This window comes from Pezoporus wallicus, unplaced genomic scaffold (genome assembly GCF_028554395.1).
Source record: "Pezoporus wallicus isolate ANWC-B61680 ecotype Strahan unplaced genomic scaffold, APGP_CSIRO_Pwel_v1 contig_8693, whole genome shotgun sequence".
NCBI classification, from domain to species: Eukaryota; Metazoa; Chordata; class Aves; order Psittaciformes; family Psittacidae; genus Pezoporus; species Pezoporus wallicus.
Window position 1 is genome coordinate 794,343 of NW_026641814.1, and position 19,302 is coordinate 813,644.

At 39.0% G+C, this 19,302-nt stretch overlaps 1 protein-coding gene across 1 annotated transcript in view; it reads right to left on the reverse strand.

Moving 5' to 3' along the window:
* PHAF1 (phagosome assembly factor 1) overlaps positions 1–19,302 on the reverse strand; it is a 34,179-nt gene that overhangs the window by 4,173 nt on the left and 10,704 nt on the right. Inside the window, exons 5-15 of the mRNA XM_057425412.1 lie at positions 18,105–18,148; positions 17,699–17,778; positions 13,222–13,316; positions 10,409–10,506; positions 8,702–8,814; positions 6,587–6,720; positions 5,883–5,966; positions 5,121–5,203; positions 4,308–4,351; positions 1,831–1,874; positions 484–542 (exon numbers count right to left, since the gene is read on the reverse strand). Of these exons, the coding sequence (XP_057281395.1) occupies positions 484–542; positions 1,831–1,874; positions 4,308–4,351; positions 5,121–5,203; positions 5,883–5,966; positions 6,587–6,720; positions 8,702–8,814; positions 10,409–10,506; positions 13,222–13,316; positions 17,699–17,778; positions 18,105–18,148 (878 nt within the window). The remainder of the gene's footprint in view (positions 1–483; positions 543–1,830; positions 1,875–4,307; positions 4,352–5,120; positions 5,204–5,882; positions 5,967–6,586; positions 6,721–8,701; positions 8,815–10,408; positions 10,507–13,221; positions 13,317–17,698; positions 17,779–18,104; positions 18,149–19,302) is intronic.

A 19,302-nucleotide genomic window follows, 5' to 3' on the forward strand; every position in this document is an offset into this window, starting at 1 on the left:
GTAACTACAAACAGATAACACCTATTTAACCAAAGACCCAGCTCAGTCTCTGTAGAAACACAGGAAATGTAAGGACTATTCCATCTTGAGTCAGGCCAAAAGAACTGTAGAACAGCCATATATCTTCATAAAAACAAAGCTTCTTCAGACAGACTGCTCTCATATATACTACACACTACTGCAGGATGTCACGTTGTTGAAACGCATGTGATTAGAAAAAAAAAATCTATTACACAAGAAGAGAGAATACTTTATATGCTGCTTAGCTCTTCTCTGGATTTTACAGTTCAAGGAATGTTGGAAATGTTTTCATTCTGCATGTCACTATTTCCAATGGGAATAGCTATCCTTGTTAGCAGCCAAAAAACCTCAAACTTTTAACAGCAAATCAACAAAAAATAACTAGTGCAATAAACACTCTTCTGCCTAAACTCATCCTCTGTTATTAGCTCAACCCCTGCCAAGCAAAATAGAGATCTTTACCTGTGAAGTACCACTGGCTTCTCTACAGGGTGCCCCAGAAGATCCTGAATACTGTCCCACTGTAAATACATGAAAGACTGTGTTAAAATGAGGCGCATGAACTCTTCTGATCCAGGAAAAGTGTCATACATGCTTGTCCATGGCATGCTTATTTGCCAAATAACAGAGGTTTTATTTACACATGTATTTTGTGACTGGAGCCATACTCACTAGTGGAAACTATCCACTACTAGGTAGGGCTAGGAAATTCTCTCAGGGTTTATTTTTGTTTTTGTCTCCAAAGAGCTTTAAATTAGAAAAATTAATTTAAAAAAAAATAAATCTATGCATCTTATAGGTAAAATGTAGCTGTAAAGTCTTGTAGTATTTCAGGGACACCTCAGAGAACAAAGCATCTGTGGGAAACTTCAAGAAAATATCCTCTTATATACATCTTCCCTTGATTTAAGTGACAAGTTTGGGAAAGAAGAGGAAGACTGCACTATTCAATGTGCAGTTTTCATGACTCTAATCAGACTTAATAAAAAGCTGCAGTTCCACACACAAGACCAAAGTAAGTCAAAGCACTAAAGGGTGTAAGTTATTCAAATTGAAAAGCAAAGAATGGCAGCTTCCAGGTTGCTGACTCCAATTTTTTCTTCCCAGTATGGGGCCCAAAATTCCCTAAGGAAATCCTTCAATTTGGTGCTCCAGAAGCCAGGAAAGGAGCACTGACCCTGGCTGAGTGTTAACTGTAGAGATTCTGCCTAACGGAGTTTTTGAGAACTTTTTCTGTTTGACGCAGCTCTCAGATGCAGCAGCAACTGCCAAGTGGAGATGTTAATTTAGGTGGTAAAGCTGAACAGCCTTCAAGGATTCCACTGTCATCAGAAGGTGTCACACCTGCAGTGACATTTCTGTAACGCCTGCTGCTGCCTGAGAAATACCCCATTATTGGCACCCTTCAGAAAAAAGTGGAAGGGCACTGGACTATCTTATTAAATAATACATGTCTTCAAGAACTACATTAAATAGAAAAGCTCTGTAAAAATTCTGTTTAGAATTATCTTTTCCAGCCAACATTTAGCCAGCACCGCTACTGCCTTCCCATATGATTTATTTTACTGTTTTATTTATACCTACAGCTAGCTTACAATGCAGTTGTTCAGTTTACCTGAAGTATTCTATTACAAATGCCTTCAATCCTTAATAAAATGTTTAAACTACAAAACATACATTAACTTTTGGCCTTCAACTTTTCTATTTTAAAACATGATACAACTGTTACTATTTCTTCAAAGTGCATCTGAAATTTAGCATAGATCATGTAGATGGTTTAAGAAGGAAACCAGTTCTGCACAAACTTACCTTGCTGTATGTTGTACATACTTCTGTTTGCGAATCAGCACTGTCTATGAAAGAAAAACAAAAAAAACTCTTTATAGTCCATGTTCGACCAGTCTCATGTATAATCCTTTATTGTGGGATATTAGTTCAGATAGCAGAAGACATACAAGCATCAGATCAGTTAATATACTGAAATACCAGCATTTACTAGCAATCACAACTGTCAACAACATTGATTAAATGCTGGTTAAGGTGATTATACAAACTGCCTGTTTATAAGCAAGCTCCAAGTTCTAACACTTTATATGTTTAAGCTGTAATCTTACATAGAAGAATGCCATCGTAAAAGAAAATGTCACAGAATGGTTTGGGTTGGAAGGGACCTCAGACCTCATCCAGTTCCAACCCCCTGCCACAGGGAGGGACACCTTCCACTAGACCAGGCTGCTCCAAGCCCCATCCAAGCTGGCCTTGAACACTGCCAGGGATGGGGCAGCCATAGCTTCTCTGGGCAACCTGTGCCAATGTCTCACCACCCTCACAAGGAAGAACTTCTTCCTAAGATCTCATCTCAATCTCCCCTCTGTCAGGTTAAAGCTATTCCCCCTTTTCCTGTCCCTACAGGCCCTTGTCCAAAGCCTCTCTCCAGGTTTCTCGTAGCCCTTTTAGGAACTGGAAGCTGCTCTAGGGTTTCCCCGAAGCTTTCTCTTCTCCAAGCTGAACAAGCCCAGCTGTCTCAGCCTGTCTCCATAGGAGATGTGCTCCAGCCCTCGCAGCATCTCTATGGCATCCTCTGGATTTGTTCCAACAGCTCCACATCCTTCTTGTGGTGTTGTCCCAGAGCTGCACACAGGACTGCAGTGGGGGGGTCTCCCCAGAGAGGAGCAGAGGGGGAGAACCCCCTCCCTTGACCTCCTGATCATGCTCTGGGGCTGCAGCCCAGCATGCAGGGGGATTCTGGGCTCAAGTGGACACTGAAACTGGGTCATGGGCAGCTTCTCATCACCCAACACCCCCAAGTCCTTCTCCTCAGGGCTGCTCTCAACCCATTCTCTCCCTAGCCTGTCATAGTGCAGAGAAATACAGTGCTAAAAAAATAGAAAGGAGTGCTTGGGACTGAAAACGACACCTCTTTGTACTAAGTTAACATGCCTAGCACAGCCATTTATCAAGACCAAACACTCCACTGCATTTGGAATGGAAGCTGGCTAAAACTGCCATCTGGGGACTCAGGCACTGGCAGGCCTGGAACCAGCAAAAACACCATTCTTTCAAAAACTCTTGTTGAACTACAAAGCAGGGAGTTAATAAAGCTGCATCAGGCCCTCCCACCACATGTAATAAAATGGGTTCTTCTGTTTATAACCTGTTACAACATCCTGAACATAAGGCTGCGACCAGAAAGGTGAGTTAAAAAAAAAACAAAAAAAAACCAAAAAAACCAAAACCCAACCCCAAACCAGACACTTTCAGAAGAGATTCATGGTATTACTTGAGGTGAATTAAAAAAGAGGTAGAAATTAATGCCTTTGAAGTGCTGCACAATGACCTAAGGGAAAATGATGTAAAAAGCCAGAACTTTCATGTTTGTTCTCTTGGCTGAAGTACAAATCAGCTTACACATAAGCTTGTACATAGAGACTTCGTTTTTCCAGGTTTGTTTCCTCTACATGCTCAAATTGCTATTGACAGCCACAGGAATATTGCACTTAAACAGGGAAGTGCTTTCAGTGAATACCAGTCAGAATGAGAAGACCATCCCTGGCCAAAACCTACCCAGCATCCAGTATTCCCCAGATAATCAAAATACTCACTTTCCCAGTACACCTGCTAATTCTTACAAGGAAAGAAGTCTACCTTGATCACTACAATCTTCAAACAAGGTTCCTCATGCTTTGTTCAGATCACTTACATGCAAACAGCTGTACACATCTTACTACCTTGTGGAATTAACACTACTGTTGTATATGCACTTTTTCAAGTGGAGATTTTCAACTGAACACATACTTTGTCTATAGCACACAGAGCCAGCATATTCTGGATGTTTGTTCTCATTCCCAGCTAAACCAGTTTATATTCACTTTCATGAATAAGCCTTTTAAGAGCAAACTCAGCATTAGAAAGTTCACCTATGGATTGGACAGACCAGCTTAGATTAACACCACCTTACAGATTCTGAGCCTCCCAGTACAAGGTAAGTGATTTTAGCAGAGTGGCAGCATTACAGAAAGTTAGCTATGTTGCAGCTAAATATTCGGATAAACCAAGTAAGTAAACAAGGTGCTGTAAGTAAAATTGGAGAAATGCTAACCTGAAGTATCTTTTTCACTTAAATATAAACCTAACCCCAAAATTTCTCCTCCATCTCGATGACTTGCACTGTTAGCATCCTCTGATAATTAAGTACGCATTAGAAACAAAAACTGATCATACCTCCCCTTTGAGCATGTTATGGCACATGCCGCCCACTGAAACAGGAACACAGATGAACTACTCACCTCGTTTAATGACTAGTGGAATCTTGAATTCACAGCGATGGTAACTAGAAAGTGTAAATTGTCAAGCTATTAGAAACTAGAAAACCCAACATAAACTGCATAGCACAGACTTGGGAGCTCTTAACCAGTTTAATGCACAAAAGTCACATGAATAAAATGAAAATAAGAGCCTCAATGATAAAAATTCTCATTTCTATTTTTTGTATCAAAAAAGGCACCAGACTGGGAACATTCTAACAATTTTCTAAAGGATACAAAAGTTCCTTCAGCACAAATTACTCTGCTTTTAAACAGAATGGATAGAGAAATACTCAGCTTAGAAACAGTACTATATATTTCTGTCACTAACTGCTTAAATCAGACAATAATTTATTTTTTTAACTCATATTCCTCCTCTGAAGAGTTTACATTTAAAAAGTATTGAAAATATGTTCTGAAGCATGAGAGAAATTTCTTTTTTTAAATTACTAACTGAAATAATGTCAGGAAAAAACCAGCAGCTTACCTACCAGTAAATGGACACTCTTCCTCATTCAAAGTTTGCCTCTATCAAGAGAGTTTGCATGTTACACCGGAACCAAGAACTACCTTACCTCATTTACTGCTTTGAGACACATCTGAGAATATAAAGGCATTTGAAAGTAAAAATAAAATCTAAAATAAAATGTGCTAACGATAGTTGGAACCTCCAGTAGCTACCAGATACACCAAAGACACTTGGGAAAAAATACTACAATTCTATAAAGGGAACATAAAATTTCTTTTTTGGGTGTTTTAAAAATACTCTTTAAGAGATCAATTCTTTACACTCACATGTTAAAGTTGTAATGACCAGGATAATTTGTATGCAGGACAAATTTCTTCACTTTGTGAGTGTTTGCATCAAAGAGAATATCCTGTTGAAGAATAAACAAACATACATGAAACAACGTGGACAGAGGAAGGTGGCTTTTCCCAAACGAGCCTGAGATTTACCATGGTACCTGTATGCAGTGCTATGTATCTGTCTTATTGGAACTGAATGCAGTATGAAAAGTAGTATTTGAAAACAAGACTATTGGTAAATTCAAATAAATATACATCTCCTCCAGCACTCAATTACAACTGCAGTTTCATTTGCTAATGTTGGCAGATTTCCTAGGGAGGTCTTGTTCTGCATATTCTTCAGGGTAACAGACTAAAGAAAAACCTAAGGACATGAAGGTTGAACTGCATCCACAGCTTGGCTAACCTCCACATGGGTGTTCTGGGCTACTTATTTCTATGGGACAGAGGCAAGTGTTTCAGAAACAGCTAATATATCTATGTATTGGGCATGGCAGAGGGAGAAAACCTAACAGAACACAAAAGGCAAACAAAGAGACCTCCATCCACCAGTGGAGATGAGAAAGTTACTGTTCGAATTTGCAAGTGCTAGAGAAAAGGCAATGTTATTTTTCATATGCAGAGATTTCTAAGGCAGCAATCAAGAGGTTGCAGTCTCTCATTTCCCACAGCCTTTAGCCTTCTGAAAAGATTGCCATGTAACTAAATCAAAACTTTATATGAACGTGTATAGGGAAGCTTCCCACTCACCAGTCCAAGTGTGAAATAATTGAAGAAGTAGTCATTGCACTTCGATGGGACCTGCTTATGGGGCGAGGGTGAATGGATTTTCATCTGCAAGAAACACGTTTTTCAGATGTATTTAATACCTCTCATATATATTTAATAGCTCTTACAGAGGTATTAACAACATTAACAACATCCCTACAGTCAAACAAAATGCCACAATCTCATTTGAAGCCCTTATTCTAATACGTAAGATATTGTGCTTCATGAGATGTCACAAGCTCCTTGCAGTGGCACAATGACATGAGCTTTTCTCTTTATCTGAAGTAAAAGAGTTACTCAACTTATGTATATAATGTATAAACATTAGGAAAGGATCAAATTATATGCTGAAGTTGTTACATAAAACATAATAAAAAAAATTAAACAGTATACACTTGCTAAGGTTTGGATGGATTCAAAAGTGCTCCAATTTAACTTTTTTTTGGGGGGGGGGGACAGGTTTGGTTGGGGTTTGTTTTTTAAACAGATTTCCATTAAGTTAGCCTCAGAAGGCTTTTAAACAAGTTATATAACTGCTCATCCTCTTCTATCGTATGTCAAGTGAAGCACTCATTTGTACTGCATGGCAGTTTAATTTCACTGGCCTTGCAAAACACAGGCCCTGCAATTAACCTGAGACATGGCTGAACAGAGACAAAGTCCTGCACCTGAATGACTCCCCTCACCTTATCTTCAGACTTGTAGAAGACTTTGTGGGGAGACCCCAAGGTGCTCAGCACGTCCTGGCACGAATCACCGAAGTACACACAACGCTCAAATACCCGCATCTTTGCATCGGCTAAAACACCCGGGCCACAGCCTGAGGAATGAAAAACAACTCAAAATTCATCCTTCCTGATCAGAAAATCAGCAGCAAGTCAATTCCAAAAGTTCAGCATTCCTCTATTCACAAGCCAAACAGCTGCATTCTTCAGAAACAGTGCCAAGCTACATTTAACCCTTCATTTTTCATCAGGTTAAACATTTCTTATCAAAATGATGTCTTTACTGTTGGACAGATCCCCACCTTAAGCTCCAGCTTCAGCAGTGCTATCTTCCCTTCCTTGCCATTCACATGAACATCACCCTTTTTCCTAGCCCATCTCAATTTGATCAGCTGGTTATTAGCAGTTAAGTTCCAGGAATTATTTCTATCCCTAAAATACTCTATTTCAGCAGCTAGAGATCTATCTCCAGCTAAAAAAATAAGGCCTATGAAGTGAAATTCCTCATCCATATTAACTGTATTGGAAAACATACATCCTTTACTCAGGGTTCCCATAGCTTGTTGAATCAATTGCAAGTATGTTCCTATGCAATGTTGAAAAGGGATCTTACTGAGTAGCCATTACATAGATGAATTCCTGAATTATTTTACCAGAAATGAAAGCATCTTACAGTTTGTAATCCCATTTGCTTTCAAGAATGCAGCATCTTACATTTACAAGAATACGTGTACAGGTATGCAGCAGTTACTGCAAAATATAGGATAGGGTCTAAACACACACTTAGCTTTTTACACTATGCACTATTTATGTAGCTAGTTATCCAATAAAATAAATCAGAAAAATTCAATTAAGTCATCCCTGATTTCAGAAGAGATGCTAAAAATTATACACTTGCAGAGAAACTTGTGCTTGAACAAGCATATAACATTTTACAAAGGAGTTTCTGCAACTTCAGCAAGACATGTCCAGACTACCCCTCTGCAAGCTTTAGTCTGACCATTAGTGATGTATTTTAGTAGTTATTTTATTGACATTTCCTTTGAGCTGCATGTGTATTAACTGAACTTGACACTCTATCTTAGAAATGTCCAATTTCTCAAAATCATTTATATTAATATGATGCTACAGCTAACTCCTCCCCTTGTACACGAGGATATATGTTCCCTGCCCTAGGCAGCTCTCTATTATCTCCCTCTGAAAAGACAGAAGCAAAGTAACTTGAAAGCATCTGCTCCCTTGTAATTCACAATTTTTTACCTTTACATTGAATCTTCTCCTTTTTAACTTTTGCACATTGCAAAAATATCCCAAGCGTTTCCTCAATATACATACAGCTATAGCCAGAACAGGTCAAAAGCTGAGGCTGCTAATGAAAATTAGTAAAGACAACTCATTTTTTTCTAAAAACATTTTGAAGTCTCAAGCTCTGGTAACTGAATATGACTCCTCTGAGGTCATTATGTCTTTCCCTAATTTCTGAGCACCCCCCACCTCTGAAAGCACACACAAGGAGACGGCACTCATCAGCTTCTGTCTCTTCCACTGCTGTCTCTCACAACAAATGAAAACAGAATTGAATGTGCAGTCTACGGCTGCAGCATTGATGAAGTCTCTCGTTAGTATTTTTAAAAGCCTTCCAGAATTAATCACAAAAATAACAACATCATACAGCTCACTGGAACCTCAGAAAATGCACATGTACCTAAGGTTTATTGATTTCTCATGTTTTTTTCAGCAGTGTGATTGCATCTGTTTTATTCTATACACACATGTGGAGACAAATTCCTTTTCTGCAAAAGGACTCTAAGGACTTGGAACTATTGAGGACAGGGCTCTACAGTCCTTTGTGATTTCTCCAGGGCCACAGAAACGTAGCAGCAGGCAGATTCACCTTCACAGGAGTTTTATTGAGTTTTGTTTCACTAGTTCAAAATGCTTTGTTTCAATATATCAAAATAAGGTACAAAGAACACTTTGAAATCACTTGTAAAATCATCACAAATAATTTATACAAATTTAGCCCTCTTTTCCTGAGAAAAGCAACCAATTCCATGTTCTGAGTGTAACCAATACCTGCAGTGAGGAGGCGAAGCCGTAAACCTGAGGGTCCAGTTCCATCTCTCAGAACATCAACGTTCTCAGCATACACATTACCAAGGAAACAGCTGAGAGGCATCAAGGGAGCCCTGAAAGCAATCATATAAAATGTGCATAAGATTTGCTTAATCTTCAAATTTCCTACTAACAAGCTGGTATCAGTTCACTGGAACAGAGCACATTAATTTTGGCAAAGCTGCATTTAGCTCAGGCTGAAGATTGAAAATTATACCAAACACAAGGATCAGAAAGTCTGGGGAAAAAGAAAAGGGAACAAGACGCCACACACATGCAAGAGCTTTACTGGTAATAAAACAAACAACAGGTTTCAAAGATTCTGGGAATTAAAGAAACTGCATCTAGGCCTCCTATGAGGATGTGTCATCTCAGATTTCTCCTTGGGAAAATGGAAGTTACATAGCTTTTAAGGATACCTACTCCTTGAACTAGGCATATCAGTCAAATAGAGCAGAAGAGCCTTCTCTGTGATGTTCTCCGGGAGGTACTCAGTAGCCCAGAACATGCAACCAGCTTGTGCAGGTACACTACATATAGTAGTGCTACCTTATTGGGAAAGTTACACCTTAATTCAATTAAAATAATATTTGAGAAATTAATAACAGCCCCAAGTAAGATATTTTCAGTGGAAGGGATTCTTTTGCGAATTTCTCCTCTCTGTGAACGACTTGAGGGAAAAGTCAGCTTTTGAGCTCTCATGCACACATATACCTCTGAGCCCCATGTGACAATTAGTGCTCTCACTGAACCCACCATGCTACAGACAGGCAGAGACAACATTATTTTCCCAAAGTGCACTTATGTCTAACTAGGAGACAACGTCTGTAGAAACAAGGTTCCCTCCCTTCTGAACAGTAGCCCAAGCATGTGTTAATCTACTCCTGGCATTAAAACACAACTGTCTCTGCAAAAGCTACTACCTTATCAGTCTGGTTATTTATAAGCTGAAAGGAAGAATTTACAAAAGTCCTTTCAATTGAGTAGGGAACCCCAGAAGCAACATTTTTAGAAAGAGCAAAACTTAAAAGACTACAGAATACAACACAATAGAAAACATTAACCATATTAATATATAACTATACCATTAGTAATAAGGCATGAAAATCAGTTTCTCAGAGCAGTAAGTTCAGTCAGGTAACTGCAAAGATATTTAATCTATGGCAGATTATGCATATGGCTTACAACTGAAAATACACATTTCGTTATTTCTGTATAACAAGAGAGTTTAAGACCCTTGGTAGGACCCTGCGATGACATAAATAATGCCAACACACTACAAAATTACTGACTGCCTACATGAAGTTTGATTTGTTTAGGGAGAGGCTATTAGCATGCAAATACAACCTAGAGTAAGAATAGCCTCGTACTAGATTCACTAATTTCCTCCTTTACTTAATGAATTCATTCTCAGGCCAATGAATTACCTATGACAGCAGAGCCAAGATGATTTTATAGCAACAAAAATCAACATTTGATTATAATGTTTGAAGACAATGCCTACAGAAATTTGAAAAAGGTTAGTATCTAAAGGCATTCTGCACACTGCCAAATTCATGGGAGACCAAAACTGAACTGAAGAAAGCGTAACATTCACAAAACCGTAAATAAATGAGGAAGAAAAAGCATATTCTAACTGATCAAAATGGCACAACCAGCTGTACCTACTTGGTATCCTGCAGACTGTTTCCACTGTAGATGTACATGCGTTTCACAGTCGCACCGTGTGGAATTTGCAGAGAGGCCAGACCATGGGCAAAGTTAGGCTGTGGACATACAAAAACATTCTTGCTATGTGACACAGTAAACACTTGAGTTCAAATTATTAATTATATTATAAATACATTATAAATATGCTTAGCAATTCAGATAAGTCTCTAGCCAAAGAACAAGGGGGAAAACCAACAACAAAGCCCCTTCTCAATGGTGCTCCTTCAAATTACACCACTCCTGGATTCTGCCGCTGGGGGGAAATGCTCACTGTATCCACCAAAAGATGGCACTAGCCTGACAACCCGCCATGGCGTGCAGCCCGAATTCAAGTTGCTTGTTCTCTTCACTGGCTATAAAGGTATTTGCACTGATACACTGTATTAAAGTTCTCAGAAATTGGCTGTCTTAGAGGTAAAACTTCTTTTTTGTCTCCCACTGCACTAATTTTAGCCTTTTAACATCTCTGCTGATTTGTAAAATGCCTTTATTTGATGAACAGAGGCTCATTCATTGAATAGATTTTCTGCTCTCCTTACCACCACATTCTTACGTGTACTGTTTTGATTGGGATTTTGAGTGCTTTCATTAAATCAAACGCATGCTGAGGAAATCAGATTTATTCTTCTAGTATATTAAAAACTTATTTCCTTCAACTCTGAAGATGACAGGACCTTCTTCAAAACCGTCAACATACTTCACTGGCACAGGACAGAAAATAAACTAACTTTTGTCACACACTGAACAAAACCAAGATGCACAATATTCAAACTATTATCCTGCTCTACTTTAGCAGGACATCACAAAGTAAACACAAAATGTTATTCTTAGAAAATGAAAAAAAATAACCCAGAGCAATGATTTTCACTGCCTTAGGTATTTGGAAAGGAATCTGCACTACTTTGCAAACCTAGACATGCCCTGATTTCAATACTCTTTCTGAACTTGCCCACAGCATGAAAAACTCAAACACAGCTTTCTAAGGTGGTCAGGCTTAAGATAATATTTTAACATACTTACATCTTAGCAATAGAGAAATCTTCTCTAGAGCTGTGGAAGCACCTGAGCCACATGAGCCTTATTTCTTAACAGAGACAGTGTGAGCAGGCTTTCATGTTCTTACCTGCAATTTACCAGCTACATAAATAGCCCAGAGTTTTCTTCAGAGCTTTTTCATTTCCATAAGCAGAGATTACACTGCTTTGCTAATGAGTTTAGAATTCCTGTACAGTCTTATTTGAACTTGCAAGATCTTGACATCTTCAAATTTCATTTCACTCTTCAATCTTTCCTACTGTTCCCCCCTGAAAGGCTTCACAAATAGCTGTTTTCCCTGTGGACTGTTTCATGCAACTCTTTTCTAAGCTATCCTTTTTCTACCCATTTATAATCCTGGGGACAATTTTGCCTTTCACTCTGTGCAAACATTTTACTAACCCCATTTGATCAACTGGATGAAAGACTTTAAAATGCAGGAGTATTTTCTCCTTAAGAACTGTATCATTCCCAAGAACCACACTATTTTCCTCTCAAGGCTTATTCACACCAAGCATTCCATAACTATCCCTATTTTCTCAGATAATTGAGCCATACACCAAAACAAGACATGCAGATGCACTGGCCAGAACTGTTTCTAGCAGTTTTATTTTAACATCTTTCAGTTTTCAGACAGTCCTGCAATAAGCACAGAGTTGGACTCCATGATCCTTATGGGCACCTTGCAATCTGAGATACTTTATGATCTTTCCACACCTTTGGTATAGCAATTGACTTTCTTAGCAGCTCAGCTATTTATTTACAAATGCCTTGGGAACTCTTTACGAAAGGCAACTACTCTTTGATGGGACATTCTTTGTTTGCCTTATTAGGTTTCTATTTACTTTCCAAAAGTTCTGAAAACCAGCTGACCTTCGCAACTGCTAAATAATAACTTCCGCTGGTTACCTACTCCCTGCCCTCTCACATATCAAACACAACTACTGAAGAACCAGGCTGTAACATGAAACATGTCACCATGTTGGTCGATTTCTCTCATTTTGTTTTGGCTCTTTATACGTGCCTTTTTATTTTAATGCCATACAGCATGTGTTCACTTTAACTCGAAAGACTAAGTAATACAACTGAGAGCCTTTCCATCCTCACACAAAATTGATACATTCATTTTTGTTAGCACAGGTGGAAATCACAAAACCTCATCTTGTTTCCACTACAGACAGTGATTTCCAAAGATTTCACAGAACACAACAATATGTTGAATTATTAAGTAACTCATTTGAACATCTGGTGAGTATGCAAACAGGCACTACAAATAAAGCTCATTCATCTGGCTTTCTAAAACCACTCATGCTGAAGGACACTTAAGATGAAAACGTATTTTATGAACTCTACCCTAGATCAGTTACATAATCACTTTGATGAGATTTAAAAATATCTGATAAAAGAACAGCCTTCTAGTTGATTGCTTAATATTTACGTATTTGCACAGACAGCACTCTCATTTTTAGCAGACTCTTTTCAGCAAGAGAATTGCTAGTCCCAGTTCATGATGCAAACAAACCCTCTAAGCATATGCCTTCTGCTAAAAGGAAGAAAAATTTTAACTTCAAAATGACTGCATAATAAGAGCATAAGAATAAGAGCACAACGAAGGAGTTAAAATTCCTTCCGAATCACTGGTTTCTTCTGCTTGCAGGCGAGACATGTAGCAGGTGTTTCTTTGCAAGTACTATAGAGGCAAAAAGACTATCCGTCAACTAAGAAAGACTGCTGACCTCGTACTTCGGAGTTTCAGTCCAGGAGTCTAACTGAAAAGAAAACGAGAGTCCTCTGAAATTGAGGTGAAAGAGCTGCTCAGCTGAATTATACACTAAAAGGGAAAAGAAAGTAAACACAGAGTTACCAAAATGAACTTAGAATTCTCCAGTTCAGATCTAACAGCACTTTCACCACCTCAATGAACTTACTACATCTAAAAATGCAGAAGGAACACAATTACACAAGACAATTAATAGTTTTGCTTTTAATTTTTTGCAGTAGAAACATGGCATAAGAGAAACCCTAGATTCATTAGAGTTGGCTAGGCAAGCCTGTAGGCACAAGCCTATCCCTAATGATACAATTATACAATCTGGCATAATCAATTACACCTTAATATTCCTAAAGTAATTTAAGTAGCCACCAAGAAGCGCAAACCAATTCTATTCACTGTTATGTGAAACACTTGGACAATATTAACCCAAAAAGTCTTTTTAGACCAATGTGTCCAGGGCACTGACACATTTCGTATTTCATACCACTGAGGAACACATTTCTAAGAAGGAGCTCACAGGTACCCACCTACCTCTCTTCCTAGCAGACTCTTGCCTCTGTGGCCCAGTTCAGCTACCCACGTTCTGAAGTAACATGGCACAAGAAGGAAACGCTTCCTATACACGGGTTCTAGACCATTTACAGCAGTAATTAAGCATAGTGCCACCAGAAACAGCAGCTAATAGGTCAGCTTTTACAAAGAGCAGTAATAAATCAGACACAGACCTCCAGCTGTCATCACTTCACGAGACCTCCTGATTTACTGCAATAAACTGCACAACATCAACTACGAACAGCAACAGAAGTCATGCCAGTACTTGCCTAACAAGACATGCTGTTTTGTGAGACTGTGGAAAGCTTAAAAACAATCCCAGCAGACTGGGAGCTTGGGAACAGTTTTGGGATTGATGTTCCCAAACTTCAACCTGTGTCCAGTAGCCATGGCAGGGAACGCAATGTTCTTTTAAGACACAGAAGCTGGTTCATTTGCAAAACAGTCTGAAAACAGTAGAGGCTGAAAAACAATAAGGAAATGCTCCAACAAGAGGAGCTGCTTTCTTCCACTTTACCATGGGAAATTGAATTAATATTCCCTTTTTCCCCTCACAATTTTATATTTAACATAGCATAGAGAGAAAAATGCATATAAATATATATTTTCCCCCCATCCCAAAGTGCCTTTCAAATGTTCAACTTGAGAGACATGTCACAAGATGTCTAGACAATGCCAGACCACCCAGATAGAAAAATAACAGTTGAGCAATAAGCATTAAGCTTTCAAAAGTAATCATTTGTCTTGTCTGCAGAATGTGCTGCCTAAGAGCATTTTCCTTGCTTGTCACTCAAAGGAAACTGTGTGGAGGGGGAAATGTTTTGATCAGCAGGAAAATTACACAAATCTCATGTGATAAATTATGATGCATCTTTTCCAAAGCCCACAGCCAGCTGGATAAGTGTTTTTCCCCTAGTCATGCCAAGTATGATATCTGATTATACAAATCACATCAGTTCCCATCCCCTGCAAAGTTTGTTGATGCTTAGGCTTAAAGGGCAAGGAATGTTTTCATCCTTAGGAAGTTCTCTCATATCTCCCTCAGGACCGTATGTCACAACCACAGGGCTGAACAAGGTAAGCCTTTTTATCTCATTCATTTTTTAAATTTATTGACTTTCTACACAGGTACCCTGCAGATAGAAGCAGAAAGACTGCCGTCTTGCTGCTGCACTCCGGGTGAGGGTAAGGGAGAGAGTTTGCCTTCCAGGCCACCAAAACCAGCAAGACTTTTCCAGCACCTCAGGGGAGCCTGGGCAACCTCTGGAGTCTCCTGGAGTTACAGATGTAGAAGACAGGACCCCTCCATCCTTGCAAAGCCACTGTGGCAGGAGGGAAGGATGTTTTTTATTTCTACCTTATGACTTTAGTTCAATTCCACAGCCCTCGTCTATGCTGAATGGCACTTCAGCAAACAGCCACAACCACAAGGACTCAGAGCAGCATGTGATTTCAGCAAAACCACTGGCAAGAACAAATGCCTCCCAACAGGAGATCAGGTCAGAGAATCATGTGCATGTGGGATCAAATCTTGGTTTTGAAGATGCTATTGACCTCCAAAGTGGTCATATTTCAATCACCCCCATGACAAAGACACTACAATGTTTCATACTAACATTAGCCGAAAAGTAATGAAGCTGGTTGCAATTTTCCTGATGACTTTTTTAAAAACCACTGATAAGGCATACCAAAACTGCTTATTGAAGGTCGGTTTCAGCACAAAATTGTTGCTAGCTTTTTGAAATACATTTTGAAACTCCCACTGTATCCTGTTCCAGGAAAGCTCTGCTGCAACCACCTTAGGTTCAAGTGAAAGACATTTGGTTTGAAGTTCTAGTGGGGGTTAACATAGAGATAAACAACAAAAGACTTTAACTTAAAGAGCTTGCATTGGGGTTTTGGAGGAGTATTAGTACAGAGGAGAAAAGGAGTGGTTATGTCATACTCTCATCCATGAAACCTGGCATCTGGTACTTCTGTCACATTAAGAGGAAAGTTTCCCACCTTTCTGTCCTCACCCTAGCTCAAATTTCCATGTGACCGCCATCCTCCCTCCCACATGCTGAAAACCACTGTTTTCTGCCTTTTCTGTTTCAGAAACCTCAAAGAAAAAAAAAAAATTACCAAAACTTGCATTCCATGATACAGTTCAAACTGTACCATACTATGACAGGCAGCTTAAAACAGAGCATTTACTTCCGCTAAGTAGGCTGCTAATGGAAGATACTGAACTTCCAATGAGAAAACTGAATGAGCAAATGCACTAGTGTCGTGATAATAGAGGCAACATTTTAATATATTTTCATATCTACATGCCACTGGATGAAAAGATGTTACAAAAAACTACCATCAGATGCAGTAAGCATTACTGCAGTAATGCAGTAAGCATTAATTGAGTATGACAGGCACACAAGATCGGGCAAACTGAGCATGAGGACATGTGGTGCCGATCTATGTTTTAAGTTCTTATACACAATTTTATGTGGTAATCAACCATGCTCTTCCTATCATAAGCAATGCTTACAGCTGAGTAGGTCTTTTTATCATTCACGATATCACAATTTTGCAAGCACTTAACCTCTAAATATTTGCAAATAAACCATCATCGCTTATAAACTGTCAAGGATACGAGACCACTTTCACCGTTTCTAAATACTACATACTTTCTTGTACAGACTAGTTCCACAACAAATCTAGCTATAGACCTCAGAGTTTCTGACTAAGAGGAAGTGACTGAAGTGAAGTTTAAAAATGCCAAGTCTGGTCCTTGGAATATTATGACTAGAAAACGTCCAAGCTTCATTTATCTCCATCTGATATTCATCTACTACAACAGGCTTTTATGTAATGATATTACCTCAGCCACATAACCCTCCACACTTAATAAATCCTATTCTGTAATGTGCAAGAGATTGTCTGCAGAGAACAGGGATAAAGACTGGATATGCAGCCACCATCAATCACAAAGAACACCAGTTTATTTGGCATCAGCCTGAGTACTGCAAATGAACTGGGTTAAGCTAAAAATATAAAGTAATGCTCTAAAAAGGGCATGTTGCCTGTATGGAGTTAATCTTTCTTGTTATGCCAGTTTGTTGCTCCAATTCTTGAGGGTTCCTGAACAGTGTAATTCTAAATATCCTCTTCAAAGTTTCACCACTAGCCTATTTTCACTACCTAACAAACTCCTGAAATACACTTTTCATCTTCATATGTAAACAAGGAGCTTAAAGATAGTCTTTTTCCTGCTTCAGAGCTGGTGGACAGCCAAGAAACTGTGAAAGAGTCAGAATGGGTTCAGCCAGGATAATTAAACTTACCTGGTTCTGGTCATGCTACACATGGGCTGGCTTCGCACCTCCCCAGTGCTCCCAGTAACAGGAAGGAGGTGCAGGGAAAGACAAGCCAGCTATACGCAGGCTCAGACTTCATCCTGCCTTAGCAGGGGTTCAACCGCATTCTCAAAGCTTGGAGCCTGAGCCCTGGCTGATGCCGAGCAGAGATCAGCGCAAATGTACGTTCATGGTATAGTTAATCCCTAAGGACACTTGGAGCTGACCATGCATAAGAATGTAGGAAAACAGCAGCATCAACAACAAAGCTCACTGTTTTCCGGTACTGGCAGTTCAAACCGCATCATTAATGATACCTGAACACCATTCTGTGCCAATGACTCTCTGCCACACTACTGCACTTCCAGAAAGCCACAATTAAATTTACAGTACGTATTACATGGTATCCCAGCTATAAGAATACAACCATTCTGGAACACAACTTCTGATCATCTGACAACAGTTTCTACACATTTCTCTAGGCAGACATACAGGAAAGACTTCCTAGAAAGAAGCCTGTCAATCTAGGCAAGTTTCTCAAATACTTTGGCTTACCTCCTGGATGTGTTGCTCCAAATGACTGATCAATTTGTTCTATGGTTGGAGCAATTGCCTGAGAGTTAAAATGGACACCACTGAAAAAGAAACAAAATTAATCTGCCTTAAGAATACTGAATGGATACTGCAAACATTTACTAATGGCTATACCACATTTAAATTGGAGGAAGTTCTCTGAAACAGAAGGAAAGACTAAACTGGTAATTTAACCAAGTGCTACGTTCAAGAAAGGATGATTATCTACATTCCTTTTTGCCTGTTTTTTTTTGCTTGGTTTTGCCTGGGTTTGGTTTTTTGTTCTTTTAACAATAATGACTTAAAAAAAATAATTCAAGATTAATAAAATTACAAAAACCAGTCACTGTAATCAAGAAGAAACCATGGGAAATATTAGATCACTCACCAATATTTTAACTTCACCTTAGTCAAGTCATAAACTTCAATCACCTGAAACACAGGAAACAAACATTACCATACTTCACACATCTGCTAGTCATTACAGAGGCAAATTCCTGTCAAAAGGCAAGACTAGTTAGTGCTGCTCAATCACCTCCTTAACAGAATTCTGCTAGCATAAATCACACTGAGACACCTTAAACTCCAAAAACTGACTCGGCAACAGAAACAAGTAATGAAGAACAACTGTGGGTTCAGTACAGGACCTCCAGTTCCTGCATAAATCAGCACTGACCTGCACAAAGTAATCTTTGTGCTAATGCATCAGCATCTTATTTCTGCAAGTAAGTTCAAAGGAAGCTAATAGCAAAGGTTAGCTAATTAGGAAATCCTCTAATGAATGTTAATCAGTAGGCCATTCCTTGGGTTACTCTTACTACCCTGAAGAACACCTGACTGGGCTGTTGTAACTTTCCAGCTCCTTCTGAATGAAAAGATGAGCATGGCAACACTAAGTAGTATTCCATTTTAATACTATATACAGGTACCTAGCAATTTCCCCAAGCATTATGGAAGATAATCAGCAGAGCAACCCACAAATAATCAGAGCAAGCCATAATACCTAATTCTGATATTTATTAAGTATTTTAGCCCTATTGAATATTCTGAGGAGCTCCACTCTCTGCAGATATTAAATATTGATTTTTTGTTCTGAATACATTACTGCAAACATGTGTCTGAGATCCATTTCCTATGATTTTTATGTGACTGCTGCTGGAGCTTGAGGCTCAACTGGGCTTTAGGCAGATCATTTCTGGCAAGTAATTGTGGTTAAATACAAACTTCTTCCACCCTATGTATGTGTTGCTGTGTCAGCACGAAAATGAAAACATGTCGAGTACATTGTAACCGCTGTAAAGAAAAGGTAGAACACTTTTTATTGCTCTGTATATTCTAGCTGAAACTAAAATAGAAAGAATTCCCCAGGGTGCTTGCTACTAAATGTGACTTTAAAGCCTAAAAATACCACCAGCTAAGAAGGAAGTCTTGGTTTGGGGAGATACCCAGCAAGTAACCCTAAATAAAACAACTTGCCATGTTTAAATTACCATATGTAGGAAAAAATAAAAATTAAAAAAAAAACACTACAAGATTGCAACACTTCGAAAATCATCAGTAAGCAAGCCAGGCACCTGAAGTGTTAT